Source organism: Antennarius striatus, chromosome 6, assembly GCF_040054535.1.
Source record: "Antennarius striatus isolate MH-2024 chromosome 6, ASM4005453v1, whole genome shotgun sequence".
NCBI classification, from domain to species: domain Eukaryota; kingdom Metazoa; phylum Chordata; class Actinopteri; order Lophiiformes; family Antennariidae; genus Antennarius; species Antennarius striatus.
In genome coordinates this window covers 17,546,458-17,568,684 of record NC_090781.1, presented here as the reverse complement: position 1 = coordinate 17,568,684, position 22,227 = coordinate 17,546,458, and the positions used below count along the sequence as shown (strand labels likewise).

General features: G+C 43.6%; 1 protein-coding gene across 2 annotated transcripts; it reads right to left on the bottom strand.

Moving 5' to 3' along the window:
* Nucleotides 1-354: 354 nt before the first annotated feature.
* LOC137597110 (fibroblast growth factor 12-like) lies at nucleotides 355-21,105 on the bottom strand. Of its 2 annotated transcripts, XM_068318057.1 has the most exons (6): nucleotides 14,562-14,681; nucleotides 14,108-14,460; nucleotides 5,826-5,936; nucleotides 4,781-4,884; nucleotides 3,793-3,991; nucleotides 355-3,237 (listed from the first exon to the last, which is right to left on the bottom strand). In XM_068318057.1, exons 2-6 carry the CDS (start codon nucleotides 14,211-14,213, stop codon nucleotides 3,083-3,085), a joined length of 675 nt encoding a protein of 224 aa, XP_068174158.1. In that variant the 5' UTR covers nucleotides 14,214-14,460; nucleotides 14,562-14,681; the 3' UTR covers nucleotides 355-3,082. The 2 variants fall into 2 exon arrangements, with proteins under 2 accessions (XP_068174158.1, XP_068174159.1); XM_068318058.1 differs by lacking the exons at nucleotides 14,108-14,460; nucleotides 14,562-14,681 and adding an exon at nucleotides 20,808-21,105.
* Nucleotides 21,106-22,227: the final 1,122 nt, after the last annotated feature.

The following is a 22,227-nucleotide window of genomic DNA, read 5'->3' as shown; positions in this document are numbered from 1 at the left end:
CATAAGACAAAAATGTAACATTTCCAAAATAATGAAAATCCTGTGTGGTGGCAGCCAATAAGAGTCAAGTTCTACATCTGTGAACACTAACTCCGCATCTTTTAATGCTGACGATGTCACTGTTAATAATGGTGGCAGCAAATCTAATGACAGCGTCATTCAGCTACTGCCTGAAGTAATGTAGAGATAATTACAGTTGTGGCACATTAAAAATACTGACAGAAAAACCAGTAAGTGAAAATTACTAACAAAAACCATACAAAGAAAAACACAAACAAAAAACTACAAGAATAAATGCAAAAAAACCTACAAACACAAGCAAAAAATACAAAGAAAAAACCCCACAAAAAACCCTACAAAAAATAGAAACAAAAACACAAAAACGAACAAACAAAAGATACAAATAAGACTACAAACAAAAAAACTAAAAGGAAAATATTCAAACAAATCTAAAAACCGCAAATGAAAAAAACAACAACAAAAACTTCACACTCTAACTAAGAAAAGTTTTGTTCTTTATAAACAATGGATGGAACACTGCTACAGCTTGGAGTCATCAGAGAACCCTCTGATTCCTAGGTTCCCTAAATGTATCATGAGTGGAAGGGAAGTGCCGCGAATTGTAAGCTGAACCAAGAAACAGAAATACAGGGGTATTTTTTCTGGACTGTTAAGATGTGACTTTAGGATAAAAATAATCATAAACTGTCTTTAAAATAATTATTTGATTTAGATCAAAGATAAATACTTTTGTTTTTGTCTAAATTCAACAAACTAATAATGAATCACAAACATGAATAAGGTGCCACTGTTCCCCAGGGTTCTTTGAACAAATTCATTCAATCTGCAAAAATATAAATAAGATTCAAAAAAAGAACCAATCAGGAAGCTGAGGACATGGCTGCAATACTTACTGGAAGTGATGACATCATCAGTTACCTTTGGTTTGGATCTGAACCTCTTTTGTACAATTGGCTTGTGTCATTTTACAACAATTCTGACATGCTTTCTACATGAAAAAAAGTTCTAAATAAGCCCCACCCCTTTTTGAAAAGGGCACCAATCAGGACTCAGTGTGCCAGATGCAGCAAAACATACAATCATGTTTAAAAATGGTGTTTTAGGCTCGCAAAGACATGCTGTGCCACATCATCGCATCTCTATCTCATATCAGACAGTCTTTGAATGTATCACAGGATGGGGGCAGAACTGGTTCAGACCAGATCAGAGTGACACAGCTCCTCTGTCAGCATCTCCATAAATTGTTTAAATCCCACAAACGACTGTGGGGATGTCGCTACACTTTGGAAAGTTCATCATGCAACATTTCAACCTACAACTTTACCAAATAAACAAAAAACTTCTAATTTGATCAGACCTTGAAGGCAGCACGAGACAGAAACCGGAGGAAGATATTTGCATTTTCTTCAGTCAGTTCTTTGTACTTCACATTCCTGTTTGGTGGGAAGGGAATGAGTCGCTGACAGTGTTCGATGGGCCTCGATTGAAACGGGACGACCTCCTCATACCAGTGATGTCATAAATCATAGCGAACCAATCAGATCCAAGACATCAACACAAATTCAAAAACCAATGCCGAATGCGGCTTTAAGGATGTTAGCAGGGGGCTGCTTCTTTCACGCTAGCGTGTTAGCATTAGTCTAAGTGCCTTCTAATTATTTCTAGTCATGTTTTGAAACATTTTGAGACGCAGAAATAGTCGATTATTATAATTAGTTAATAACTAAGTTGGATTGTCTGCCCCGCCCTAACTGTTGTCACTTGTGTGTTATTTCCCCGCCCCCCTGAGCCGGTTGGCTCCAGCTGTTAGCTATAAACTGCTCCTGAGTATTGTTATTTACTACTTTTCTGCAGGGCTCAGTCTTATCAGGAAATGTGTTTGTGAGTGTGTGTGTGTGTGTGTGTGTGTGTTGGGGGGCTTAGGGTCGCTGTTCCCTGAGTGAAAGTTGGGGGGAGATTGTAAATATATTCAAATGTTTATTTGACCATAACTGTCTCTAAAATGCTGCTCGGAAATGTAATACGGTTGAACATACCACAAATCCATCTACAGTCCAGACAACCAATAGGAAGGCCTTCTTGTCATTACATAACGGGTTTGCTGGAAGTTTATGATCAAAGATTCACGTGAAAAGTTGCTAGCGGGCTGTTTAGCTATCTTTTTCCTGCTAAGGGTGGGCGCTGCGCTTCCCAATCTGACCACAAGGGCGATCATTCTGATTGGCTTCGTCAACCTCCGTGATTTTAAGCAACTTCATGTTTAGCTCTGATGATAACCAAAAAGTAAATGACAGTTGAGGACATCATTGTGGACAATGAACAAATGGACTCCATGATTGTAGCTTTTTTAAAAGTGATTTAAATGCGCTGTTTCTGCCTCTGGATGGTTTGGAGCAGATTTCAATCCCTGATGTTCATAAAAAGTAAAAACTGATGGTAATTTTACAAAATGCAGGAATGTGAAGTTTACAGTATTAAACTCACAAAATCTGACTTCCTCCAGTCCGATCAGAACAGGGCGGCGTTCAACCCCCTGAAACTTTATCGGCAGTGTCTACAGTAAATCTCACGAAGAAACAAGCGAGACATAGCAGCTGAAAATAAACAATCCTTGTCTCTGATTGGACGGAACAACATAGAGAAGAAGAAGAAGCGCAGCGTGTGGAAAGTGCGAAAGTTTTTGCATTCATTAAGAAATGAAAGGACGAGAAGTTTCTACACGGCTTAAAGCTTCAGAGTTCTAAGCATTTGTGACAGCAGTGATGATGACGTAGCAATGAAGGGTAGGTGTGCTCGCCTCCGGGCTCTGTATCAGCGGGGCTTTTTGCATAAAATGTAAATCATGATCAACGTTCTGATATTTTTTTCCAAACAAGCCCCTCCTCCTTAACATTTAAAATATTTCAACACGAGGAAGAAGAAGATTTTTTCTTTTTTTTTGCCTCTTTTTTTCTTGTTTTCTTTGTTGTGTGGTTGTCGTTGCTTTTGCTGAACAGAGGGAGTGTTAAAATGGGAGTTCGCCTCCTCTTCCACCTCCTCCACCTGTGGGGGGCGCTGCAGGCTATGATCCGTCCTGCTCTGTGCAGTCCTCTTGCTCCTCCTCCAGATCGCGCTCCCCGCTCCTTTCCCGCTCCCGGCTGTTCAGCGTCGGGCTCCGTGACGACTTCAGCAGCTTCTCCTCGAGCTCATGCAGCGACGGCTCCTTATACATGCATACTGCAGGGGTCGCAGGGGGGATGGGAGGGGAGGGGGGCAAGGAGGAGAAAGGAAACTTTAATAAAGCCAAAGAGATGATGTGGTGTCCCACCCTTCACAAAACCTATATGTGTGTGGAGACGATGAAGGACGTGGAAGAAGAGGAGGACAGGAAGGGGAAGGTGACAGGTATTTTTAAATGATGGCGGAGGAGGGGGGGGGGCAGAGGAGGTGAAAGCAGAGAAGGAGCTTCATGTTTCCTGGTAAACCTCCATCTGTGATATTAGAGCTTCATCCTGACCTCAAACTCAGGAACTCCCTGCAGGACGACCTCACGATGAGTTCAGGTGCTGTAGGTTAAAGCACTACACTGACCTGATGATGTCATCTGTTGTCTTACTGTTTGGCTTTATTTTCATACTCACAAAAATAAATTCAAGAAAAAGTTTATATTTAAACTTTGGTTAAAGGAACACTTAAAATTAGAAATATTCTTAGTCTGGAAAACATTTCTAGGCTACCAGTTTCCCCCTGCCTCCAGGGTTTGTGCTAAACCAGGCTAACCAGGGTGCGTACCTTCGATGGGTCTGGGGACGAAGTGTGAGCAGGGTTTGGTTTTCTTCACTCGGTTTCCCTTCATGATGACTCCTTCCTTGTTCAAGCCGAGGAACCAGGCGCGACCCGACTCGTGCTGCCGGTACAGCGTGGACGAGTAGATGACATAGTAGTTCTCAAACACCGACTCCTTGAATTTACACTCCGCTGTGAACACATCCTGACACACAAACAGTGGAGACGTCATTACCCATGCTATGCTTTCATTACATCTGATGTCACGAGGGAGGCGGGACACCATCTTGGAATAATCAAAGTCTTTCTTATTCCTTCTCATAACCTCTTTATGAAAGGATGTGGAAGGAGATTGGCCTCATGGGATATTTTCCCCTCAAATTTAAAGCAAACAATTTTCATATTATCCTGATTGTTCCTGCTGCGGACTTCAGAACCTCTCCTTACATCTGCTGTTTCATCCCTCTCTTCCTCCATCCCTCCATCTCATCTCTCGTGTTTATTCACTCAGTGGCTGAACGGAAGAATTGCTTTTTAAAGTTTTATGGAAGGAGCAGACATGAATTATGGATGGTGCATGGACTCAGCAGCAGCGAACCATCTGCAGCGTCCACACTGCCGACGCTCTATCACTTTTATTAACTGCCACTGTTCAGCCAAGCCCGACCTCCACTGAGCTTTTTGTTCCAGAGACGCTGATCGTTTCTTTTTATACTATCTGGTGTTTCTATATCAATATTTTAAAATCGCTCTGGTCACATGGTAAGAGATGAAAAGCAGCTGAGTGACTTGGTTTCTGTCGTGTTCTATTGCTGCACCGACAGGAGGATGAATTTACCATCACGAAGACCCTCCTCCTTCACTCGACAGGCAGTGTTGTGTAAAAAGTCTTCATTTACTTTCGTCCGTTTACATCTGTGACACATTTCCTTTATTTGGAGAGATCAGATTATTACCTCCTGATTGGAGGCGGAGCTACAGCACGTGTTCTTACCGATGTGTAGAGGAATCCTTCTGCGTTCATTGCCACATAGAGTCCCGCCTTCACGCCCTGGATCGCCACGACCCGCAAACCCACCGGAATCAGGTTGAACAAAGCTGCAGGCAGACAGACAGACAGACAGACAAGTTAACAAGTTGAACTCTGTATCCGATTGGCTGAGAGAAAAATTACATAAGTGAAGCAGTAATGATAAATTTTTTTCACCATCGAGAGTGGAGGAGGTGCGCCTCCATGTTTCGAAGCATGGGATAAAGTAATGATCAACAATCATACTGAAAATGTTCTAATTGATCTGAGACAGGATGACAGCTGATGTTTTGATTGATGGACGGTTCACTGTGTCTGTGAACACATCGTCTCTACAGGTGTTGCTGTTCCACAAGTGAGACCCTTAATGTTTGCTATGAATACCCCGACTGTCAAGCCGTTAGCTTAGCTTAGCTTTAGGACTTTAATGCTAACAGCGGCGCCTCCTGACGTTCAGCTTCAGCAGATAGATGTAGAGAAGACACCAAACAAAAGAGAGGGGGAGACGGAGGAGTGACGGGTGGTGATTTAATCCTCAGGGATGGAGAGCTGTAGTGTGGGTGAGGATGAAGAAGAGGGTGAGGATGGAAAAGAGGAGGAGGATGAAGAGGAGGAGGAAGAAGCCTCTGGTGATGGTTGACTTTAATCCTCTTATTTAACTCAGAGGGAAATCAAAAACATCTCCTTCTCCTGTCCTCCTTTCTGTTCCTCTTTTAGACACAGGAGGATTTAAAATCCTACAATCCTGGACTCATCCAGACAAGTGGATCCAACATATCCATAAATACAACAAACAAACAAGTAAACAAACAACTCCTGAATTCAAATCCACCCAAAGATTTACAGGATTTAGTTCTGGTCCCATGGCAACCGATTCACAAAGTTGTCGATTGACCCAAACCCAAACTGATGTGTGTGTCAGGTGATCAGGTGTTTGTGTCAGGGGATGTTTGAGTGTCGGAACACTCCCAACACTCGGATAACGGACGGACGATGAGGAAGGACTCACTGTAGTCGCTGTTCTCGTCCTTGTTCCCGCCGATCGCTCCATCCGGCTGCATCTGGAGGAAGAAACCCTGTTCACTGAAGAGACGCGTCACGATGCCCTTCAGCTGGGGCTCTGCAACACACACAAACACACACACACACACACACAAACGTACACACACAAACGCACACACCAGGTACAGGTTAAGATAAACACCAGATAGACGCACACCGCACATACCAGATAAACATCAGATAAACATCAGATACACACACACACACACACACACACACGATACATACACACACACATACTGAATATAGTGCAGGTTAAAGTGGGACACAAACACTAAACAACTCCAACGCGACACTAGATGGAGGTTCTGCTGGTCCCAGAGTTCTACTCAGAGGTTTAAACTAAATGAGTCAGGACAGAACAGAGCGCCACCTTCATGGGAGGTTCGTACTGGTCCAACTGGTTTGTTCCTATTCGCTGAGGTAGTAACTCTGGCCCGCGGACCACCTGTCAGATGACAGCAGCAATGTGTGATGAGGTGAACAGGACCGGAGGTAAAGGGATGGAGGCAGAGGGACTCGTCCTCTTCGGAAGAAAGAGACTCAAGACAGGCAGAGCCGCTGCTTTGGATACCTTCAGACAGAAGACCAGAACCAGAACCGTCATGGTCCCACAGATATTTCTAGGTTCTGTTTTTGATCTGCCTGATGTTGAACCAGACGTTCTATTTCCAAGCTGTGAGCTGAAACACTTCTGTCGGGTCAGAACACCCCGTTCCTCAGCCCGACATGATCAAAGCGTTATATGGTTCAGAACTTCACAACTATTTCTGTTTGGGTCAGGATCAAAGCCTTTGACACAGGAAGTCATTTCTTTGCCTCCATTGTTTGAAATGAAATGATTAAATGATGAAGATTTCTGATAGAGGATAGAGAGATCTGTAGATAGATGGATGGATAGATAGATAGATAGATAGATAGATAGATAGATAGATAGATAGATAGATAGATAGATAGATAGATAGATAGATAGATAGATAGATAGATAGATAGATAGATAGATAGATAGATAGATAGATGATAGACAGAGACAGACAGATACATAGACAGACAGATAGAGAGATCAATATATAGATGATAGATGACGGATGATAAATAGGTGATAAACAGACAGACAGGCAGACGCTAGACAGTTTGATAGATCGACAGACAGACAGAACACCTGGTTTCCTTCGGACCGGTTTTTTCTTCCCACTGCAGAAGCGAACTTTGCAGAAAACGCTGAAGATGTGTCTGTCACACAAAGACTTGGTGTCTTTACTCGGACTAGAGCGCCTCTTGTTGGTGGCGACCTTTTCGCTGTTGGCCTCCCGCGCCTGACGCTTCTGTCGGATCAGGGAGCTGGCAATGGCCGCCGCCATCTCCCGGAGCGGCAGTTGGAGTTTGGTGCTTCAGTCTTGATCAGCTGGCATGTCTCATCGGTGTGAACCTCTGAGTGTCTGACTGAAAATTCAAAACACTGCAGATCCACTTCCAGAAGGTCTTTCCAAATTTCTGCAGATTCCAAGCCTCATTCATGTATTTAAGAAACTTCACATCGTGCAGGTTTGACTTCACTTTCAATCCACAACCTGAAGAAATTGATAGAAACTGATCTCAACCATTTTAAAGGAGAAGATTTAGAAGTTCGGTTTGATCAACCATGAAGAAAAATCCCTCATCTCATCGGAAAAATAAACCAAATATTCCCTGGTTTGGGAAGTTAAGACCAGAAACCAAAGCATGATGGGAGACTGATCGCTGTTCCATTTTCACGCCTTTCAGGACGGCTTCTTTTCAGATGCTATCGCCGTTCAAACAAAATCTTCATCATCAGCTCTCCCAATAACTTTCAGATAGAGATGGTGATCAGACACGGGGCTAAAGAAAGAGGACGATGAAGAAGAATACAACCGATGATCCAAGAGAGACGAGAAAGCAGGAAATCAAACAGCAACTCTCTTCTGCTCTAGTTGACTCTCTTGTTTCCTCCTCCTCCTCCTCCTCCTCACAGCCAGAGAGCTGCTGAATGTGGTGAGAGGCTGTGAGGAGAGAGCGGTTGTCACAGAAAAAAGAGAGAGCGATGGAGAGACAGGAGAGAGAGTGAGGGAGATATGAGAGGTGGAGGTGTGGAAGAAGCTCCTATAAATACCCAGCCTGATGTTTCGCCTCTCTCACATCAGATTCTCCTTTCAGTCCATCCACTGAAGTGATCTGGTTCTACTGGGTCTGGTTCAAGTTTGTGGACCAGCAGATTTTTGATGTGGGTGTCTCTTCCGGAAGAGGTCCTCCTCCAATCCACAAGGTGGTGCTGATGCGCCTGAAGTCGCCCTGTACTTGACAGAATCAGCACAAGATGAATTCATGCTGTTTTGCCCCAACAACAGATGAGAGCTGGTCCCAGACCTGTGTTCCTAAATCTGTGTAGGATCTGCTTTGAGATCAGGTCATGTGACACGCCACCCGCTGCTCCGCCTCCAAAGAATGATTCCCTCTTCTGTGAAGAACTGCAACCTCAGCTGAGAGGTCGAGGAAACTGATCCCAGGCCAGTAGACAGGCCGGCGACCTTTGACTTCATGCACCGCTTTTGTTAGCATCACCACTTAAAAGGAACAGTCCATCCTAAAATAAAACGCAGTTATTGTCTCCATGTCGATGGAAAGTCAGGAAACATTTTCTTGTGAGACAGAAGTCATTGAGTCAGAGAATCTGTCAGTGAACGCTTCGTCACGCTGAATGTAGGCTTAGACCAGAAAAAAAAAAAACCAGGTCAACCTGTAATGAATTACTGACGTGTATCTGAGTCCTCGCGGTGCAGAGCAGAGATCAAGGTGAGGATGAGAAGATATCAGGATGGGCGGGGGCAGACAGCTTCAAACCAGACCCACACCTCTGCAGCCCCTCCCCCTGAGTCACATCCATCCATCAGGAAAACCACACATATAGTGACGCCCTAGTGGTGCCAACAGACAAACAGCCAGTAGATGTTTTTTAACTCCTCCCCTCAACCCTGTCTGAGCACCTTTCTAGAACAGGGTGTTTTAGAGGGGCCACGGTCACCTGGACAAACAAACAAACAAACAAACAAATGCCTGCTCAATGGTTTCAACCTGAAAACTCTATGAACTCTCTTGCTAGGTGTTAAGGAGACATTCCATTTCCTGGCCTTCAGCCAACACTCCCAGTGTGTGTGTGTGTGTGTGTGTGTGTGTGTGTGTGTGTGTGTGCTTGTGTGTGTGTGTGTGTGTGTGTGTGTGCTTGTGTGTGTGTGTGTGTGTGTGTGTGTGTGTGTGTGTGTGTGTGTGTGTGTGTGTGTGTGTGTGTGTGTGTGTACAGGAATGTTACCTGATCAATAGACGGACTGCTTCATCAGGGGGCAGGAGAATGTCAGCAAAGAATAATTAACAGCCCAGTACGTGAGTCTACAAAGTAATCAGAACACTCTGCTTTACTCTGTGTTTACACAGAGTAAAGCAGAGTAAACGCTGTGTGAACAGAGTTGATTTTTAAAGATTTACTTCCTGACATTTCTTTTTCAGTGTAGAGCTCAGTCCTCTTACAACCATTAGAATCGGTTTATTTTTCCTGGTTTGCTGAACCAATCACAGGCGGCCGACAACCTGATACGCCACAGATAAGGAGCAGAAACAACAAACGGCGGCGTGGGCGGCAGCGAGGCCGGCAACAGGAATACGCTCAAAAAGATGACAGTATTGTTCCTCAGTCTATTCTTAAACGCTCTTAAATATACTGCATCCCAAATTCATCTCCCTGTCCAGCATCTGCTGATGACTCATCGCACGCAGCCGATAAATAGGCTAATCCTCCAAGAACATCTTCCTGTTTGCAGGAACGATGATCTGGGAAAGCCTGGAAGATGCAGCTTGGTGCTAGCGCTCGGATCCATCATCGTTAAATAAACCCACAGCCAAGCGCTCACATACAGACATGTGGCTACCTAAAGCTAATGCTAACTCGCTAACATCTGACCCCTTTACAGCAAGGAGAAAAAAGAAATCAAAAAGAAAATTATAAACTAACAGCATGCTACGCTACGCTACCACCATGTGATCAACCATAATTTAGCTTAGCTTAGACCAGGGGTGCCAAACTCATTTTCACCGAGGGACACATCAGCATAATGGTTGTCTTCAGAGGGCCAGATGTAACTTATAAATGTAATGGAATGTGACAAAATGTAATGTCAAATAAATGTAACTACTCCTTAAAGTTTTAAACTCAAACATTTTTGTCAATGTTAAAATAGAATAAATGACTGCATTGTGGGAAATATACTTTTGTTCAAAATCAACATTTGACCTATTTATTTTTTGACACCATGACCTTTTATGCTTTTGTGGGCCACATAAAATGATGTGGCAGGCCACATTTGGCCCCCGGTTCTTGAGTTTGACACATGTGTCTTAGACCAAGAAAGCTCCTCCCATTGGCTAAAGATGAACCATCCAAACAAACACAGCAAAAATATTTATTCTCTGTGATTCCAAGATGTGAAGAAAAAATGAAGTTGAAGCGGACCAATGCAAACATTTCTTATCAATCAGTGTTCCAGTGGGGTTATTGATCTGTGATCATAACGAGGTCGCAATTGATTCTTGTGCGTCTTGTCTCAAATACCTGCCGTAGGTACATGAGGAGATTTTGATGTTTCAGAAATAGTCTCATAATCACTCAACGTAATAAACAACAAATAAACATCTCTGACGGCATGTTTTATCACGTGACCGTGTGAATCTCAATGTGTTGAATCTAAAAGGCGCTCGCTGAGAGACTCCTGGAGGAGCAGCACCATCTGCTGGACAAGAGGAGAACTTCAGAAATCATAATCTGGTCGATTGGGACGCACCATCCTTTTCTTTTAATGGCAGAGACCTATTATAATTCACTTGTGCTGATTTATTATTATTATTTACATGTGCTGCTTTCTGTCAGTTACAAGACCTACATGTGGGTACTCAGCTCAAACGGTGAAGAAGAGCCTCATCATCATCCTCACATTCATAAAGCTTTTACAATTCCTGATGAAACAAGAAAAAAAACCGTGTTTCACCAGGATGAATATTTCCTTTCACTGATGCAACAGGCAAACTATGATAAAAGCTTCTTCAGCGATGATTTGACTCCCGAAATCCTTACATGCTCGTCTTGACCTGTGGACTGTGATCACGTGACTTCAAGACATCATAACCCTAATTAACACAAACACTTGGACCACGGTGTGCCTTCAATGTTTCATGAATCTCTAATTCTGGAGATTCTCTTGCTGAAAGATTCATGATGTCAGAAAAAACGCAAACACACACCACACACACACTCACACAGACACAAACACACACACAAGCAGACCAGCCAGTTTGAAATTTTTGAACCTGTGTTCCACAAGATCTATCGCCACCCTCTGTCAAGAAAGTGATGCACTGTGGGTAATGCAGGCACAGGAATGAGTCATGTTAGAGCTGGATAGATGTGAAAAGTTGATGACCTCTAAATGCAGAATGGTTGTAATGCTTGTAAAGAGTTTTAAAGAGAAGCTTCTCACTGAGGCGGTAATGATAACAGAGGATGAGAGTATAAATAAATGATGAAGATAATGCACTTCTTCCTCTTATCTGGAATCGGTCCTGTTGGCAAGATCAACATGATCCAGTTCTTCCTGTCGGATCCAGCGGCGTTCCCCTCTTGAGGATTCTACTTCCCATCGAGCTGCTCCTTACATTTTGTCACTACCGAGTATTTAAGAGTCCACGACGGAGACTTTCTGTTGAACAGTCAAACTGACATCTGGTTTGTGTCAGGAAACACAATGAATGAACCCGAACCCCTAACTTAAAACGATGACGTCATGAGGGTGCAGAGACAGAGTGACCACTAGAGGGAGACACAGAGAAACGGGCAGCTGCACCTTGTCCAGTCACACCGTCAGATGAACGGATGACAAGAATAAAAAAGAGGACAGAAGCAGGGAGAGAAATCTCACAACAGAGAGGGGGAGCAGCGAAGCAGAGGAGCAGCGCATCCGGTTTCATCTTCTGGGGGTCGCTGCAGGAGATGTCATCAATATTTTGTTCCTTAATGATGAAATATTTAATCACCTGCTCCCATCAGCTGATAACCAGGATGATCTGTGATCAGCTGCATCACTAGACCTCCTCCTCCTCCAGTCAGATGGGGTTGCTGATGGGACAAAGGGTTGGGAGATGGTGGAGAAAGACCAGAAGATGCTGGTTAAACAGCAGCTCCAGGTGAGACATGCCTGGCTTTACAGGGACTGGAGGTGAACTCTGATTGGTTGCATTAATCTTATAACAATGTAAAGCGGCATTTAATTACAAAATTGTTTTATCCAACATCTTTAAACACAGATCATATTCCCAGGTGACACCATCAGAGAACAGACTCCATCCAAATAGACGGAAGCCTGTCCTTATTCCAGCTGTGTGCAGCCATGATGACATGATCACCGTGTGAACACGTGACGTCCATGTAGCCCAGCCACAAGTCACTTTTCTGACACAGCAGTGAAAGGAGGTGCTGACAGCGCTGAAGAAACACAGCTGCTCCAACAAAAATACACCTGAATGTAAATATAACTGAGAGATCGTTGTCAAGGTCACACACACACACCCTCTCTCTGGAGGTAATTTTAGTCTTGCGTTCCATTTCTGTCGCTGTTTTCTCGATACCAAACGTCTCAGGGGAAACTCAAACTGGAATATATCTGTTGGATCGGATGCATTTGTGTGCTTTTATTTTGGAAAGCCATTTCCTACCGTAGCATTAGCTGCATGTAGCATCAGTACAAAAACAGAGTGATTAAAGACTTTATATTTTACAAGGAGATCAGGGACCAATCAGGATGGTCCTCTTCCATTGCCTCTTTCAGCTTCCTGTTTCTGAGCCTAGACCCCATTTTCAAGTGATCTTGTCCTTCTGTGGTTTAGCTGACAACTGCTTTGTCACACTTTATATTTTCATCATCTCCACAGCTGCCTCAGGAAGCACCATGGAAAAGCAGGAAATCAGCAAAACAGTGTGGTGCACCTGTGGGGCAGGGCTTTTGTGCAGAAACCGGAAATCAAGCATGATTAATGGAACAATTGGTGCGACGCCAACAGTGAAAAATTGAAACCAGTTCAACTGTAACGGCATCCAACAAACATGACTCACATCAGACCCACAAGACACTGCTGCCTCTCCCAACAATGGCCCCACCCTCACGTTTAACCCCGTTCAAAAGCAATTTAATAAATTAAAACATAGCGTGCATCATTGTGACAGGTAGTACTCTAGGGTCACGCTCTGCCAAGGTCATTTTGAGGTCACTGCTGTTATAATTAAATTTGATGCATTTAGTGTACTCAGGAAAAATGAAGGATGGCAGAGAGCTGATCAGCACACGAGAGACCAATCAGTGTGTCTAAAGAGAGTGAGGTGAGATGTGATTGGCTGAGAGGTGATGAAGACATTCAAACTGATATTAAACACTACTACTGGCATCTGATACAGGGGGGAGGAGGTGGAGGAAGAGGGGAACTGGTGCTATCGACACCTGAAGGCTGCATTCTGATTGGTGATAAACTTACACCTTGACATTTCAAATAAACTCAGCAGATCAAACATCTTGAGGTTTAACACCCCGACACGTCTGTCTAGTCTTACCGTACAGAGGCTAAATAAAGACCACACACACACGCACGCGCGTGCGCACACACACACCCACACACACCCCCACACACACACACACACACACACACACACACACACACACAGATTTGTTTTTCACACAAATATCTCGGAAGATGATATTTCCCAGTTGTCCTGAATGCTGCATATGACGCAAAAAAAGATTGACTATAAAATACGAGAACTTAAACCTGGTTTTTTTTCCTGTTAGTGAAATAATCTGTTAATGCATAATCTGTTAATGCAGATAATTAATCATTTTAGTAACAACAACAACAACAATAAAATAAGAAAACCATATTGAATGATTTCAATCATCATCTCCTGAGGCAAGTTGCAGATTTTAAATCCTGGTGTAATGACATAAATAATAATGAAATTGTCATGTTGTTTGTTTTTTGGTTTGTTTATTTGTTCAAAACAACATGTTCGGATATCAATCATTTTATTTTTCTCTGCTCTGATGCGACACGCTAGCTTCAGCTATCACTGCTAATCGACTGCTGGAGGTTATTGGACGACGTGGTTGTTGCGGTTGGACTTACGCTGCTGGCTGCTCTCTCTTGGAGTGCTGCCTTCCTCCCGGTCTTCCTCCTCTCCTTTGCCCTCGCCGGAAAGCAGCCGACGGAACAGGCTGCGGTAGCGGGTCATTGCTGGCCGACACCTGAGTCAGCTCCCGCCAGCCGCCGAATGAGTCAATGAGCGGCATGAAGCAAACTCAGAGGAGGAGCGTTAGAGGCCGATCAAGTCATGTGACGACACAGAAGGAGTTTTGTGCCCTCACTAAAGTTTCATGATCCTCTTAATCCATGTCCAGAGCTAAATATGATCTGTTCCTGTTCGCCTGTCGCCAGAGGAAGAGTTATGACAGGTCGTGACCGCGTCGTTCTCCTGTCTGCTATCAATCACAAGTTATCTTTAGCGTGTTTTTAGCTGAGTCACTGGAATCCCAGCTAGCTCCTAGTATAAAGCCTCTGAGGCCATTCTCTCCATCTTTACCTCCGCCGGGAACACCTGATGACAGTCAAGTTATTTATAGAACAGGATTCTAGAAGATCAGCTCCTATTGGTGCTCGGCTGACATGTGACCAGATTATTTGTGTCAATTCCTGAATTCTGTATCATGAAATTCTTCCATCCTCATGTGGATCAAATGTTCCTGTTCTTAAATGTTCAGCCGTATCGGGCTCTCTTCTTGGCGTCCTATTGGTCCTGGTGAGTCATGTGATCTGAGGAGAATGTAGACATGAATGGGTTCAAACCATACAGATCCAAGCCTTTACCCAGAACCACACCAGAACCTGAAGGGTTCCGAGTCCAACCACGTATCCTTTGACCACGACGGGTTAAAATCCGCCCAGTAGTTAACACATCAACCAATCACAGGCCCAGGATGAAACCTGAACCTCCTTGGTGGAGGTGATGATGTCTCCTTGGTAACTGACTGGTAAATAAATACAAAAGCATCTCATCTGTCTTTCAAAGCTGAGACGGGCCTGGGTTTGAATCTGTCCAACTGTGAAAGGTGTTCAGAGGTGAGATCACCAATATGAGCTGATGTCAGATCAGCAGAATCATGAAGTGTTCATGAAGTGATGATCAATATTTCAACCATCAATAACTGATGGTCTGCTCATTGATCGAACGTTGGCATAGTTTGCCCTGAACGAGATGAACTGCTGACTTAAACTCCGCCCCCTGCCCAGTGTCAGCTGGTATAGGCTCCGCCTCACTGACAGGACCAAGGAAGTAGGTAACGGAGGGACCAGAAACTGTTCACATCCAATCAGTGATTTGTAGCCAAGCAGAGATTGTGCTGAAGTTTGTTGAGTTTGTTTTAGTTTGTGTAGAGTGTGTGTCTGGACTGAAGACACACCTGGTCCGTCTAACCTGGAGAACAAGGAAAATGGTTGGAACGCTAATTACAGGTGTCAGCTTGAAACGTCATTGTAGCAGAACAGCTTTTATTTATAAGAAAAAAAAATCCTCAACCATTGAAAGCTTCCTGAGAAAAAAATTGAAACACAAGTGCTTTCTTGCTGGTTAATGATTTGTTACAGTGCCAAACACATTTTGACCTTCAAGTAAAAGGCTCGGGTGTGTATGTGTACTGAATGCATCATCTGTTCCATACACTTGTGGAATCACACCAGACAAACCTTTGAACACATGTACAGCCAGGTGAGAGGCGTGTTCAGGCAGGACTCTTACTTTGGCGAGCTCCTCAATCAGGAAGTGGATGAAGCTGATGGAAGCCTTAATGCAGCACTCAGACGTGCCTCCAGCCGCAGACCAGTGTGTGTCAGAGTGTTTGTGTGTGTGTGTGTGTGTGTGTGTGTGTGTGTGTGTGTGTGTGTGTGTGTGTGTGTGTGTTTCGGAGACCATTTACCAAAGAGCCTCATAAATAATCGAAAGGTCTGCTCCCTCTCTCCCTCTCCCTCTTCATGATGATACACTTTAAGGTTAATCTTGCTTCCCCCCTTATTCTCTCCCTAACACACACTCTAACCCCCACCCCCACCCCGACCCCCCCCACGCCCCGTGTCTCCATAACGATACTCTTAAAGGAACACAACCCATTCCTCAGACTGTCCCAGCAGTTAGCACAGATACATTAGCAGCCATAATCCATCAGTGACATGCTAACACTTTAGCATTGATTCTGTTGAGTGCTATTAGCTGGTAATACTACAACACAATGAAATAGTAGCACAAATACAAACTACACAACATGCTCATGAAAAATGAGGAGGAAATCCAAATGCTTTTTGTCTAATTTATTTGAACATTCTTAAGGTCAAGTGAGATGTTATCATTATTATTATTATTATTATTATTATTATTATTATTATTATCATTATTATTATTATTGTCATTATTGTTGTCGTTTTTGATGTTGTTGTTATATTAATGAAGATTCTGTTTTACTCTATAAATCCTAAAGGTCTCACACATAGTCCAGGTTCAATCAGTGAAACAGTCCAGGTACACACAAGTGACACAGTCTAGGTTCACACAGTGAAACCATTCAGGTTCACTAAGTGAAACAGTCATTCTGCTGATGAATCAAATATCATCAGTACTCCAGGATGAGCATTGTAACGCCTCTCGTGTAGGTGCATCTGATGCATCCTGCATTTCTGCAGAGTTGAGGTTACTGTAGGATTTTATTGGTCGATGGTTCAATGGGTCGGCAGTAGCTCAGTCCACTGGGTCTTAGGTTGGGGGACTGGAGTGTGGCCGATGTGGACCAAAACAAATTTTATTCATCATTCGGGGATGAATAAAAGGGTTGATTATTATTATTAAATAATTTCCAGCTACCTCCAACAAAGCTTCTGAACAGCATTTAAAGGGTTAATCTGAACCCCTGCTACCAAAACAGCTGCTCCTTTAAATGGACATATGGCGTGTGATGTCATGCGCCGTTAGGTCTTCCGTGATGTCATTTTCCACTGGGATCAGTGTTGTTTCACAAGCAGGCGTATGTTCTTGTTCTCTGAGGCTTTGAATAAAGTTTCAATTTCATACAAATACAATTTGTTTCCATTAGAGCCTGACAGGGGGGCAAAGCGCTGCTGGGAACCAGTGAAACAAGTACAGAGACAAAAGGCTCTTCAACAGGGTGGGGCACACACACACCGCCCTCAGCCTGTTTGAGCTGAGCTCAGCATCTCATGCTGTTTATGTCCATTTCCAGTGGAGGAGGGGTGTGTCTCCTTTCCATCACATCCATCCCATAATGCCGTGCATAAGACATGGTTCATCACTTCCTGTAACACAAAACCTGCTCAGCACTTTATTCTCACATTATTCCAGCAGTAAATGTGTGACTAAATCTGTTCCCAGATAAGGGATCTCCTGTAGAACACACACCCCCTGTCATGTTGTCTACTTGAACCACAGAAGAAGAAACGGCGCCACCACCTGTCTGGTTGCTGTTGTTGTCCCCAGAAGTGATTGAATATTACCTGCACTATATTTCCTGCAACAGTTCACCCACTGCTTTCAAACACACCACACGTCCCACATTCTTTCACCCACCAACTAGCCTGATGCTAAGGAAGTCAAGCCAGGTTGGTTGGCATTGTGTTAACTCATGCTAGTAGTAATGGTAATGTAGTGACATTCATTCATCTACAGTGGAAACTTTGTTCAGTTTCATCACTCGTGATATTTCATTTTAAATTAGCTAATGTTATTTATGATAGCTGAAATGAGCTAGTTTTAATTATGATAGCTAGTATTAGCTATTAGCTACGTTTAACATGATGGCTGACAGCTAGTTCTACCCATGGCAACTGGCATTATTGTAGGATATCTTTACGACGTCGTGAAATGGATGAGGCCTCTCTCACGCTCTCTCTCTCCCTCACACACACACACACACACACACACACACACACACACACACACACACACACACACACACACACACACACACACACACACAGTGTTTGCGTGATTTTCACTCGGTCAGCAGCACCACAAACATAAATCAATTTGAAACAACAACCTCTCCAGGGACATTTTGTGTGTTTCAGGTTTCTCTGTTGTGTGTAGTCCTGAATCTTGTAGATCTGATCCCAGAATCAATACAACATACTTATCAGTCCACTGTAAACAAACACAAACTGAAACTTTCACTATACTCATTTTACCTGAAAGCACACACGTTCATGCCGAAGTCAATAAGCTAACTGACTGATAAACATCTGACGAAAGGAGGTATTTAACAACATGTACAAATTCAATATACGTTTACATTTAAAGTCTGTCAGAAAGATATAATTTATTTCTTGATATCATAGATCAGCTAACTCCAGTTTAGATCTTCAGCTGTAATTAAGACTTCATCTACACACATCAGTGAGCTTACTGTCCACCCTCAAGGCTGCACGCATTTTTTCAGCATGAGAGATGCTTATAAAATGACCAAGTCAAAAAGATCTACCAACCACAAAAAGACAAAACATACATTTTTAATTAAATATATTGGAAATATACAGTATGTACAATGTACATTTTTGTACCTTGCATAAAAGCATGAGCCTGTGTTTATTCTGATGACTTGAACTGATTGGAATCAGCCACAGATGCATCGTCTAGAGAGTCGCTGCCGACAGCCAGCCTCAAGCACACTTCCAATGAGCACCACTCATTGAGGAACAGGACTTGGAACTGACTTCACTAACACCCACTGATCGTCATTTAGCTGTTTGTATTCTGCATTTCCAGTTACTTGGATAAACTCATTAATCTCCAGACAGATCTCTCAAAATCTTTGAAGGAATTTCCCTCAGCCCAGTCATCTCACATCAGTGTGTTCCAACAACTCAGAGTGGTCGCAGTCAGCCTCCTTCAGATGTTCATAGAATAGACGTGTTTTAAGAGATCTGGCGCTAACGGAACTGGTGATCTTCATTGTCACATCCATGTCTTTCATATTGAACATTCTAGTGCATAACGCTTGTTGATGGATTATGCAGTGGTAATTCAAGAAGCCTGGGAAAACATCGTCCTGCTTGCACTTGGCAATAAATCCATTCAAGCGGCCAACCATTGAGGGTTTCCAGCTCCTACTTTTCAGTGACATCAATAAATACCACACAAACAGAAATATACATCTGGGCTGTGTCAGTCACATCCTTAGATTTGTCCAGCTGCAATCCTAAAATATCACCATAAAAAATACACATTATAACAGAGGAGTAAATACTTCCTTAGCACATTCTATTTTATGTCAATGTGAAAGTGCCACTGCCATCTATTGTAGCGGATGTGCAATTACACTTAATTTTGGTACGTCAATGAAAAAGCCAATGGTTTTTTCGCTGTGCACATTCACCAGGATCACATCTGCCCCCCGCTCACCCCCATTTGCTTGCGATGCTAGCAAATGGAAAAGTTTGTGTCACTTGCGGATAGCTAGTAGCCTGTTTGCGTTTGGTTAGTTACGGTCAGACATTATCTGATGGTTGGTTAGTTTAATTAGATATCTTAGTTCAAGGATAACTGCTTTTTATGCATAGTGGTGAGGTTATAGATACTAATCAGTTATTGATAATAATTCACTGTTATCTTAATAAATTTTGTTTGTTAATAGTTGTTGGTTAATGGATCAGTTTATTAAAAGTTGCTTGTTATGAGTAATTTTTTGTTTTTTGTTTGTTAATGGATCTTTGTTTGTTAATAGTGGTTTGTTAATGGATCATTTGATTTTTTTCTTAATAATAATCGCTCGGGACAGGTATAATTATTCGCTCATAGGTTGTTGTTAGCTCATAGCTGGTCAGTTGTTTATTTGTGGTTTATATGTGTTTAGACGCAAGTATTTACTGCAGTTCCCAGAATGCATCACTCTGTATGGGCTTCATAAGCCACACCCCCTTGCACATAACTTTACCACAGCTGTCTGCATTTTTGTCTTTCTGATCTCCTGTCTGTTTTTGTGGATGTCATCCTGTCTCTTTCTCCACCTGTCTACCTGCATTCCTGTCTACCTATGCTGTCTTTTCATACACCTGTCCTTCTCTCTGTTATCAACCCCCCGCCTGTCTCTCTGTTATCTGTCTTCCCATCTTTTATCAACCCTCCTGTCTGTCTCTCTGTTATCTTCCCTCCTGTCTGTCTCTCTATTATCTGCCCTGCTGTCTGTCTCTCTGTAATATGATCTCCTGTCTGTCCCTCTGTTACTTACCCTCCTGTCTGTCTCCGTTGTGTCTACTCTCCCGTCTGTCTCTCTGTTATATGTCCTCCTGTCTTTCTGTTATCTGCCCTCCTGTCTGTCTTTCGATTATCTACCCTACTGTCTGTCTCCCTATCCTGACCATCCTGTCTCACCTGTCTGTCTGCAACATTCAACCCCCCAAATCCTGGTTTGATCCTCCTGTCTCTCCCTCAGCCCACCTGTCTCTCTCTAACTCTGTGTGTGTATTTTTGCTGCATCAGGCTTCACCCAGCCATTTGGTAAAACACACACACTGCACCCCATCCCATAATAACCACACCTAGAAGCTCTACTGAAGCTGCAGGATTTGAGCAGCAGGATACCGCAGTACACTTGTACCCAACATGCATCACATCCATCCATCCGTCCATCCATCCATCCATCCCTCCACTCCTCCACAGTAAATCCCTCCAACTTCCTCTCATCCATCCTTACAGGGTCAGGAAACTTCCATCCAACCCTCCGTTATCCACCCCTCCATCATCCATCCCTCCATCCGCCCGTCTATTTCCTACCTGCCGGTGCTTTCTCTTTGCTCTCCATCTCCCGTCGCGGTTCGGTTCGGTCCCGGTCTATACGGTGGTCCTCCCGCCCACGTCACAAATCCACTTTACGCCCTGACGAGCCAAGAAACGTCGAGCAAGAGAAAATGTGATCGGTAAACGAGCTACTGATGGATCGATACCGGCGGGAGGAGGAGGAGGGAGGCACCGGGAGACCCGCGCGGATGATACCAGAACCCACCCCGCGGTGTTTTTCTCTTCAGCCCTCCTCGTAGCGGGGTTCCTTCTCCGTCTTCTTCTTCTTCTTCGCTGTTTGTTCGCCTCCTGCGGACGTTGAGGCTCGTGCGTTCACCTGGGGTCTGTCCGCGCGCGGCTGCGCTCCCTCCCTCCCGGCTCGCGCCGTGTTGCTGCAGCTCACGTGACGTCACAGTCGGAGGTGTTTTTAAGGTAACACGAAGTTTTTTTTTTGTTTGTTTTTTGAACAAACAACAGAAACCTTCTGCCGGTGAAAATACACCTGTCCGCGTAGAAAAAGTGGTCACGGTTCAATAAATGGAGATGACGTCACAAAACTTTGATCTTTGATAGATCGATCGACATATGACACGTCTGTCTGCCCTTCAACGACTCAATGACGATTCTGTCAGTCTGTTCAGAGGAAATGAATCCGATCCTTACACATGTCGAGAATGATCAAGTCTTCCACTAAAAGATTTTGATGCATGAGGTCATTCTGACCACTTTACTGTATTTAAAGGATGACGTCATGACGAAGGCCTGCTGGTAATTTAAAATTATGGCTTCTTTTGTTGAAAGAAGTCGGTATTAAAGCAATAAAACAACAAATACCCCGGTGTTTATACTGTTAGCCAGGAAGTGGTTCCATGCTAACGTTAGCCATTTTAGCTGCTGGGTTATGTTACATCCAGATTGATTTTTATCTGTTGTCTTTTACTGTTGCCAAGTATGACATCATCATAACGTCAACGAAAAATGGTTTACATGTACCATTGATACAGGTTTAGACTGGATTGCATTGGTTCTGACTGGTGACACACCCCAACACCAACCCTCGATATGATGACCAGCAGAAAACCAGCACCTGTTCTGATGACGAGAGGAAGACGACAGCATCAGCAGGAAACAAGGAGAGGGAGGGAGGACAGGTGCTGAGACCACAGGATGCTGACAAACACCACAGAGGAAGAGAAGAGGAAGCAGAACAGAAAGGGGGAAGGAAGGCATGCCAGGAAGAAACAACAGAGGGGAGGAAGTCAATATGAGGGGAGAAAACATGAGGAGAGGAGAAGGCAAAACAGAAAAGAGGGAATAAGACAGGAAGGAAGAAGTAAAACACAAGGACAGGTAGTAAAAAAACAGACGAGAGAAAGAAATAAAACAAACCAGCAGAGGGGGAAACAAAACAGGAAGA

What these genes read in the sequence shown, in the direction of transcription:
- LOC137597110 (XM_068318057.1), bottom strand. Translation starts at nt 14,213, where the DNA reads ATGACCCGCTACCGCAGCCTGTTCCGTCGGCTGCTTTCCGGCGAGGGC. An exon ending in AAGAGAGAGCAGCCAGCAGC is followed by an intron (nt 5,937 to 14,107) that starts GTAAGTCCAACC and finishes TGTGTGTTGCAG; the next exon opens with AGCCCCAGCTGAAGGGCATC. An exon ending in GGACGAGAACAGCGACTACA is followed by an intron (nt 4,885 to 5,825) that starts GTGAGTCCTTCC and finishes GTCTGCCTGCAG; the next exon opens with CTTTGTTCAACCTGATTCCG.